This window comes from Littorina saxatilis, linkage group LG3, assembly GCF_037325665.1.
Source record: "Littorina saxatilis isolate snail1 linkage group LG3, US_GU_Lsax_2.0, whole genome shotgun sequence".
Taxonomy (NCBI): domain Eukaryota; kingdom Metazoa; phylum Mollusca; class Gastropoda; order Littorinimorpha; family Littorinidae; genus Littorina; species Littorina saxatilis.
In genome coordinates, this window is record NC_090247.1 from 15197702 (window position 1) to 15207764 (window position 10063).

The window sequence follows — 10063 nt, forward strand, 5'->3', positions numbered from 1 at the left end:
TATTCATTTGATATGTTATCCATTTGATGATATCCATTTGATTTGTTATCCATTTGAGGTTAGTGTATGCGTTGTGTTGTTTTGTGTCGTGATGTCTTGTGTTTGTTATTTTTTAAAACTTTATTTTATGTAAATATTTATTTTATTTTATTTATTAATCTGGATTTGATTTCTTTATGCAATAGCTGACCTCAGGATGTTGGATCTTATCCGGGTGTTTCAATTGGCTAACCAAGACTCTGGTGCCGGCCGGCTTTGCCTGCTTTGCAGCGATCGAGAAGCTGACATAATGACATTCTACTGCCGACATCTTGTGCTGTGCCACGCATGTGTGAATGTGGTTGATCAGTGCCCCGTGTGCTCGGCACCTATCCAAGTGATTTGCAGATTAAACTGATGAGTTTGGTCGTTTTACAACATGGGGTTACAGTATATAGGCTATGCATGCAGGAGTCTTTAATTCGGCTTTATCTAGTTAAACATACCTTAATTCCCGTTTAAAATACCATGTACACCATCACAGATTTGTCCTGTCTTATGATTCATTGAAGACTTGAAAAAATCAACAGTTTGGCTGCATGCCTTAACAAAGGCGGAAATAATTTTGATAAGTTGATTTTGCAGACTGACCTAGTCTCGCTCTTCACGGAAAGCATCATATCCAGGCTGTTGATTTTGTGTGTGAAAGGATGCTCCTATTCCACATTAAAGACTGGACGAATCTGTGCTAGTGTACCAGATTTGACCAATTAAGAAGAGAATAAATGTTTGTTTTTCTGTTGTTTTTAATTTTACTTATCAACTCATCATGTGAATCTCGGGAAATAGTAAAACTACTTTGAATTTAAAGTGTATGTTGCAGCAGTTTTATTTTTAAATGGTATGATACTGTTTAAAATTGTGTGTTTTAAAGAAAACAATAGGTTTCTTTTATTTCAAAAATATGCCATTTGTGTTGTCAGTATACCAGCAATAATTCAAAAGTAAGGTTTCCTAAATTTGTTACATGATTCGAGAGTATAGGGCTCATGTGTAATGATATTTCATCAATGTGTGAGAACTTTCATTTCGGTTTTTCTTACCTGCAGATTATAGCTAGTTACCATTCCAGCCTTCTTGTTGAAACAAAACCCCAAAATGTACGTGTTTTTTGTGGTGACCTGTTGAAAGAGGCTGATATATGAATTGTAAGGTAACCTAGATGGCTGTTTGTAATAGCTGCCTTTTAAGATGCTTTGTGTGTATGTTTCTTTGACCAATGTTCTTGATTTAGGTCCCGTAGAATTTCTAACAAGCTACGTTTTCTTTTGATACACTTTATGCGCAGTTTTGTAAACATCTCAGAATAGCGAATGCATTGTTAGTGATTAGGCTCACTAATTTAAATACATTATTTGAACAATGAACTGTCCCCAATTTGAAGTTTTTCATTACACCATTGACATTTTCTACACAATTTAGCCTCTCAACCCGCCCTGATATGGCCCTTCGTGGTCGGCTGGGCGTTAAGCAAACAAACAAACAAAAAAGCCTCTCAACATAGATTATTTTTGTACTGCAATTTGCATTGCATTATTTCTTGATAGTGATGATTTTAACCAGATTCAGTTCCATATTTAAATCATTGAATTAAACGGAAATGCCTTCGACATTTCCTGAAAATGAGGCGTTCTGAAATAAGTACCAAAAGCGAGATCATCGTTTCATAATCAAAAACAAACATAGATTTGAGAATGTTGGCTATGGTTACCAAGTAAACAGTTGACTTCCCCTTAAAACCCGAAAATAATTTGTTGAAAGGGCAATTAATGTTCCTAACCTATCCCATAAACAACTTAATTGTTCACGAGTCAGTGCTTATTCAGTGAACTGACAGAGATAAAGATAGAGGCAAGAGATAACAGACACCCACCATTCACCACATGTAAATGATTTTGTGTACTGTATCTGAATCATTATTATATGTTTAATGTCTGTTTGGGGATTAGATATGTATGGAGCCTTGAGAGCAATGTTTTCCCCGTTGTAAATATGTTATAAGTATATTGCCATTATGTGTTGTGCTGGGTTTCTTTGATCTTATGATTTTTCTATTTTTCTCATATTGGATCAAAACCCTTAAACCTTATAAACATAATCAAAACAACAAACAACAACAACAGGTTCGTCATATAAGAATCTAAATTGATCAGAACAGGTGAATGTGAACAGCTTGTGCATGTCAATGGCAACAAACATTAAAATGTTTGTTCATTTGTCTCACCTAACAATAATGCTACGTACTCTTCAAAATGTTAAACTGCAAAATTGGAGTGTTTTACAAAACTATAGAAAAAGAAGTTCATATTTATTAGTTTAAATAGTGCAGTTGAGGATTTGTTACAGTTTGAAGATGATACTTCATTTTTTTTAACATAATAAGAATGGAAAGACTCCTAAAGATTCCTGAAAACATTGTTGTGTTAGGGGTCACAGATATTTTACACACTAGTCTGCATTGTTACAAGTGACTTGTACACATAGCTTTATCTGAGTTAAACATTCCTTTTTCATTGCTTCTGACTAAAAACCAAATGACACAACTCTAAATGCAGAGCGTAACTATTTATATCAATTCTACTTAATATTTTAGTTGAGCTAAAAATGTTTTTGTGTGTGTTCGTTTTCGATGTTTTTTTTTCGTGTTTTCTAATGAAGATGTAAGGTAAATGGAATTGATTTCTTATTTTGAGTATTTAAAGATAACGACTTGAATTATAGACACTTGTTTAGCTAGCCTTCGATTTAAACACGAGTTGAAATATGTTACTAAATTATACTTGAATATGTGTTAGCTTCTTAAAAAGATACAAAAGATAAAGTCTGATCAAAAAGTAAACGTTAAGTTTTGGAGTTTTGATTGAAAACATTCAAACAGTGCCAACATATATAGATCACAATGTACCCAAGAATGTGTTTAGAGGACAAATACTGTCTGTAAATCAAACGAAAAGATTGAATGTATGAGTTTGGAGTGTGTTAACTCATTGTCTCCCAGGTACGGATATATCCGTACCTACTCATATGGTTCTATCTGACCAGGTACGGATATATCCTCTCAGACTGTTAGCTTCAGTCGCTTCCTGTAACGTCCATCTAATGGCTGCATTCCAGCGTGTTGATACACAGTTACTACACAGTTACTACAATTCTGAAAGACCTGCTGCAGCACAGCTAGTCTCGGCTATAAAAAAACTTGGTCAACATAGGTGGGGTAGAAAAACCTTTATTTACATAATAGTATATAACAAAAAATCGGTATTATACAGTAGTCTTGATATTTATAATATCTTATATCTATTTTTATAATAAAAAACCCAAGAAAGGTAGGTTGTTGGAACGTTTGTTATTGACAAAACAATACCTTACATTCACAAATTGTCGACCCAACGGCCTTTATAGTGCACAGACAAACAATGAGTAAAAAGAACTTATCTTGATCGAATGTTTCGGCCGCTTGTTTGGAACGTCCCAAGCGAAGGAAACATTTATTTTTATATTTTTCATATTTTTTAATTTTCATTTTGTTAAATCAGTTGTTTTTATAATTAATGTTTTTCTTGTTGAGTGGATTAGATTTATAAATTGTGTTTTTACACTGATCGCCTGTTGGGATTGGAATTTCGAAATCGGGATAGAAGTTAGCGTTAAACATCTAGTTTTGAAATTAGACCCGCTCTAATTGTGCTACTGATAGGTGTTAAACAGAGCATTGTTGAGCCTATTTTATCAGCAATTTGGGAATATGATTCATGTTTATTGTTGCTTGAAACATAACAGAATGGCACTGTTTCCTTCAAGACGCGTTTTGGCATCAAAATACCAGATTTCACCGGTTGCCGATAGGATGTATTGTGGTCCAGCTCTGCAGCGTTTTGAGCCTGTCACCAGCGAGTTTGTAAAAAAGGTGTGTTTAGGCGCTAGTCCGAAAACGTGCGAGCTTGACCCCATTCCGTCCTCTCTGCTGTGTGATTGTATTGATGACCTTCTTCCATATCTCACTCACGTCATCAACGACTCTCTGACTTCCGGCTCATTCCCAGATGAATTCAAACCTGCAATAGTTAGGCCCCTCATCAAAAAACCTTCACTTGACAAGAATTCCTTGAAAAACTTTAGGCCCGTTTCGAACTTGTCATTCCTTTCAAAAATCACTGAAAAAATTGTCCTTTCACAACTTCTCACTCATCTAGAGCAAAACCACCTTCTCAACACCCATCAGTCTGCATACAGGAAAAACCATAGTACTGAGACAGCACTTCTGAAGATTGTAAACGACATCCTTCTTGGCTTTGACGAAAATCAGGTCTCCATTCTAACGCTACTGGACTTGTCTAGCGCATTTGATACGATAGACCACGAAATTCTGCTCCACAGGCTTCAGCACTCCTTTGGTGTTCATGATCTGGCCCTTTCCTGGGTTCGTTCGTACCTTACTAACCGGACGCAGACCGTTTGTGTCAACGGCATCAAATCTCAACCTTCAGCTCTCCAGTACGGTGTCCCGCAAGGGTCCGTGCTTGGCCCCATACTTTTCGTTCTATATGCCTCCCCTGTGTCCGATGTTATCAGTCGCCATGCGTTGTCGCATGAGAGTTTCGCTGATGATACACAGCTTCATCAGTCTGCCCCTCTTGCTGAAGTTGACGTTCTGGTATCTCGGACACAGGATTGCATTGCGGACCTCAGTGATTGGATGTCTTTAAACAAACTCCAGTTAAATAGTGACAAAACCGAAGTTATGCTGGCCTGTCCCAAGAAATTTCTCAATCACCCTTCTCTTCCTGCCTCTCTCACTGTCAACGAACTACCTATCTCTTTCTCTCCGTCTGTCCGCAGCCTTGGCGTCACTCTCGATCCAACTCTCTCTTTCCAAAAACACATCTCTAACATCTGCAAGTCCGCCTATCTAGAGCTGCGCAAGATTAGTTCAGTCCGTCACTACCTCACCACTGATGCAACCAAAACGTTAGTGTGTTCTTTAGTCCTCTCAAAGATAGATTATTGCAATTCTCTTCTGGCCGGTCTCCCTAAGTACCTTTTAGATAGACTTCAAAGGATCCAAAATAACGCTGCCCGCCTGGTCTTCAAATCTTCCAAGTATGAACACGCCACACCCCTTCTTCACTCTCTACACTGGCTGCCTATCACTAAAAGGATCGAATACAAACTCTCCTCTCTTTCTTTTGCCGTCGTTTCTGGTTCTGCCCCAGAATACTTCTCAGAACTCCTCAATCTCTACACCCCCTCTCGTCAGCTTCGCTCCGCCGCCGACACTCGACTCTTCCGACTCCCCACAGTGCAAACAAAGACATGTGGCGAGAGGTCCTTCGCCTATCAAGCCCCTGTGACCTGGAATAGATTACCTCTGCCTCTCAGACACACAGATTCTCTCACTACATTCAAGACAAATCTCAAAACACACCTCTTTCAGCGCAAGTGATTTTCCCTCCAGCATCTCCCCACCCACCCCATCCCGCCCCACCTCACCCCCTACCTAGTGCCTAAAATAACGTGTATATAATTATATTTTCTGCGCTTTGTGTCAGCACTGTTTGTGTGTGTGTAAATAGTATTGTTGACACGTTCTTATACAGTAGCCTTATGTGGTTCTTGTGCCTAGGCTGTGTATTGGATTGTCATTGTATGCCTGCATCATTAGTTGTCAGTAATTATTACATGTGCTGATTGTTCTCTTTGCCTGCGCGCGTATAGTATGTTGGTTATGATTGGTCATAGTATGTTTGTTTATGTTTGGTCGTTATCTTTGCCTGTGCGTGTATTGAATGTTTGGTCGTTTTCTTTGCCTGTGCATGTATAGTTTGTTGGTTATGTTTGGTCGGTTTCTTTGCCTGTGCGTGTATAGTATGCTTGGTCGATGTATGTATTGTAAAGCGCTAAGAGTAGACATTTCTCTAGAATAGCGCTATAAAAGTTTGCATTATTATTATTATTATTATTTTGTATCCATCTTGGGCGGGGGTTTTCTTGACATTTTTGGATATATGTTTCATATAATTGTCTCTAAGGTCAATAAAATCGAGGTAACTGCCATAGACCAACCTATTTGATTTGTTTTTGATAATCCTTTCTCGAAAATGTTCGGTAGGTACTATTACTTGATCTTCATTGAAACTTTGAGAATTGCACTATATGTATGCAAATCTTTACATTGTTGCAACAACAAATCATATTTAAAAAAAATGTACAGTTAAGGAACACACTTTTCCTTTTATACCTTACATTTATATACGCTTTTACAACATTAAATATCCTATTGCAGAGTAAGTGGCAATGGTAAGATATGAAAGTTAAAATATTCGAAATAACAAATTGAGCAACGTTTGCACTGGTTTCCAGGGTACAATTCTGTGACCATGGGTAGATCTATGCAGGTATGATATACGTGCATTCCTCTAGACATTTTTTTTAGACTATAAGTGAAGTACCTGAAATGTTGGATTTGGAATCTGAAGTTGACTGTCACACCTCGCCTTACCAACATTTATTTGTTTTATGTTTTATTTTCCCTTGTTTTTAGTTACAAACACCAATAATTGTTATACTGTTCGTGTTCCAAAAATGACCTGTGTTGGTTGAAAGGGCACAGAACAACTAAGACTTTGTTAATGTTGATAGAGATTATGTACAGAAATGCATTTTAAAGGTGACGTTTATGTTTGAAACGCTTACATCTAAAATGATTACGACGATAATGAAAATGGTCACACTGAAAGCTTATAAATATGTATTCATTTTGACATGTGCAGTTTGTTTCAGCAGCACATAATAATCACTCACGCTGTTTTGTGTTTTTTAACTCTGTAACGATGTACTAAAATGAGTACAGTTGCTGGCCCTGACTAAATTGTTATAGAGAAGCTGCAGTCTGTAACGCAAGGTATTGCTGATGTGGTGCATTAGTAGCAAACGGTATTCAGATGTTTACTACACGAGAAGGTGAAAGGAAAGAAGAGAATGGAGAAGACACATATAGGAAAGTGATGTACATTTTTCAAGACGTTTGTGCTGAAGTCTTTGCTTCCAACAGCTCCACACTGGAGAAAACAGAAGCGGAAAGAGGAAAGTGAATCCAATGCTTTGGCGCTCTTTTTTCAAAATGAAGAGAAAACATGGTATCAAGAAATAAAAGCTTGAAAGGGAAATTAAGGACATGGCGGATTGCTCGTATTTCATGGCTCTAAAAAGATTGGAGACAGAAAAAAGACTGATTTAAAAGGATGTATAAGTATACGACATGTTCCTGACGCAAGGCTGCTCCATGCTATACTACACGAAGGGGAAATGTTTGACAATGGAAGGTGTGGCCCGCTGCACGAGACATGTTCCTCTCCGTCTATAAACCTCGTCGACAGTATTGAGCACTCATACCCCAACATGAATCCCACGCCTGGCCGAGGCGGCAGCCGGCGATGGGAACCAAACCAAATGTGCCTTAAGACACACACTTTCGAGAGACATGGCGTCCTAGATGGCCGAGGCAGGAGTCCCCAGGATAGCCAATTAACCAAAATCGCCTCAAGACTAGACTATAACTTGGGAGCAGAGGCTACAGCTCTACGAGTTTTTCAGAGACCAAATGTGCCTCCAGACACACACAGAGAACCATGGACGGCCGAGGCTGTGGCATCAGAGGCTTGATTGAAACCAAACCGCCTCAAGACTACTGGACGGAAAGACATTCGACCTTGGTAACATGACAACACCAATCACAATCGGATCTTAGTGACAAAAGACCCCTTGGTCGGCCGAGGCTGTCGCATCTAAGGCTTGATTAAAACCAAACCGCCTCCAGACTACCGGACGGAAAGACATTCGCCCTTGGTACCATGACACCACAAGTCATTATCGGACATTAGTGACAAGAGACCCAAAGCGGCGGCCGTGACTGCCAACATCGAACTCACACGGTAACTTGTGTACACCTAGCGCGGCTCTGCTACGGTGGGATGTTCCCTATGCAGCGCTGAAAGTCTAACAAATGGTGCACTCGCTTTTGCCTAGTGATTCTGAAAATGTTCTAGCCAGAGAGCAAACGTTACCAGCCAAACCAACAATTTGTTTCAGCAACTTTACTCGCATTTGGCGAGTAGATGAACATTTTTACTCGCCAGTTACATGTTTTTACGCGAGCCTTGCTCAGTTGGAGTTGTCTCCCATACTCCTAACTTTAGTGTGCTGTAGAAGGGTGTAGGCAAACGGCTCATACCGCAAACTGTTCGGAAAACGCAAGATCTGCATTGCACAACTTCAGTGCTCCTGCACGCTCGGTCGCTCGGTCGCTTTTTGAAGATTTCTAGCCACGAAAGTAACATTATCAAATAATGCGCTGTCCGGAGGAATTTGAGTTCTTGTTGGACAATGACCGCGCTCAGTTGAAAACGATAGGACATCTGACCGCCATGCCGCTATGTGAATCGGACATTTGAGCCTTTTAATCGGTCTATGTCCGATGTCCGACGCCTAACGACATCCCTGTATAATACCCCTGATCCAAAATATGCTTGGTCCAGTGCCTCAACGGCCAACCAACAGCCCCTAGATCAAATTCCCACTAGCTACAGCACTGACTCAACGGCCCATCGCTTTTCTTGTTTACCTTCATAACCACTTTATCTAAAATCGGGATGACATCCAATGGCTTTACCGGAGAGTGTAAAACAACACTTCTCATCGTCTTACAGTAATCTGTGACTTTGGACAATTTCTGCAAGAAATCATGCGTGACATATATGTCCAACACAACCTTCGAGAGGAAATTACCTACAGGAGTAGACCTCACTTTTGATACAACAATGGAGATTTCTGGTACCATGGAAGCAGTAACTAGCCAACCAGCAGCGCTAATGGTCACCCCATCCACACCAGTATCTCAGGGGGTACATTGGGTCAACAGGAATATTCTTCCAGTGACTAGCTCCAACGTCAACCAACAAAATTGTCTTACTGGTGTTGTAGAGTTCACATGTGAAACACATCAACGCCTCTCATTAAGGTGTAACCTTTGTAGCAAAGTAGGTCGCCTCTCAGTCGTCAGAAAGAGCCAACAGAATCCGAATCAACTTTCGTCTACTGCACAGTTTGTTTAGGGTGAAAGGGAGAGCAGCGAGTCTCCAGCAGGAATTGAGACTGAATTCCCTTTTTACAACACTTCAAAAAGGGCAGACGCAAACGACGCTTCCGTGATCATTCTGCATATTGAGTAACAACCCATGATCTTTGAGATTGAAACAGGGTGAGGTGCCTCGTTCTTTTTGATGAGTGAAGATCGAAATTGACACATTTCACGGCAACCCTCGGAACGTATATGGGAGAGCGGAAACTTCATTTGGGTCAATCAGAAGTCAAGGGTCAACTTTTCAACTGAATCTCCTCTTGGTGAAAGGCAACGGATCCAGTCTTTTTGTTTTGACATTAGTTTGTGTTTGTTCATCGCATCGGCATCAAGTCTGCATATCCGATCGAACTGCACTAGCCCAAATCCTATTCAAGAATGAACCAAGCCATGGGTAGAGTTCGCCTGTCCCTATTCAGATAGTAGACAGAGTTCCCAATGCAATGCAAATCACCGTGGAAAATGAGCTGGGAAGACTTTGAAGATCTATTTTTGGTCTATTTGTGGCCTCAAGAAATTGACCAATCCGGATCTCAAACAAATATTTACCAGCAGCCACCTGTCAGAGTAGTGAAAAGACCTTATACCAACATCAACACTGCCAAGGTTCTGTTTAGGTATTATAGCCTCTGAAGCTGTTTTCTGCAGAACCTGCACACTTTTAGCACGTCACAGACTGCTTTCTACGGGACATTCCTCCTGTGGCGGTCTTCCTGGATGAAATCGTTATTACAATTGACACTGACTCACAGCAGCCATTTACATGAGGTCTTGCTGAAACTAGACCCCAACAGTTTCTGACTAAGAAAAGACAAGTGTGAGTTAATGCTCAAAGCAGTCATGTACCTGATGCACAAAATCACTGCAAATGGTATCCAGCCCAAAAAA

The 10063-nt window shown here is 39.9% G+C and overlaps 1 protein-coding gene across 1 annotated transcript in view; it reads left to right on the forward strand.

Annotated features, from left to right (window-relative positions):
- Positions 1 to 3085, forward strand: part of LOC138961705 (uncharacterized) — a 42246-nt gene extending 39161 nt beyond the window's left edge. Inside the window, exon 4 of the mRNA XM_070333377.1 lies at positions 186 to 3085. Within this exon, the coding sequence (XP_070189478.1) occupies positions 186 to 290 (105 nt within the window). The 3' untranslated portion in view covers positions 291 to 3085. The remainder of the gene's footprint in view (positions 1 to 185) is intronic.
- The last annotated feature ends 6978 nt before the right edge of the window (positions 3086 to 10063 follow it).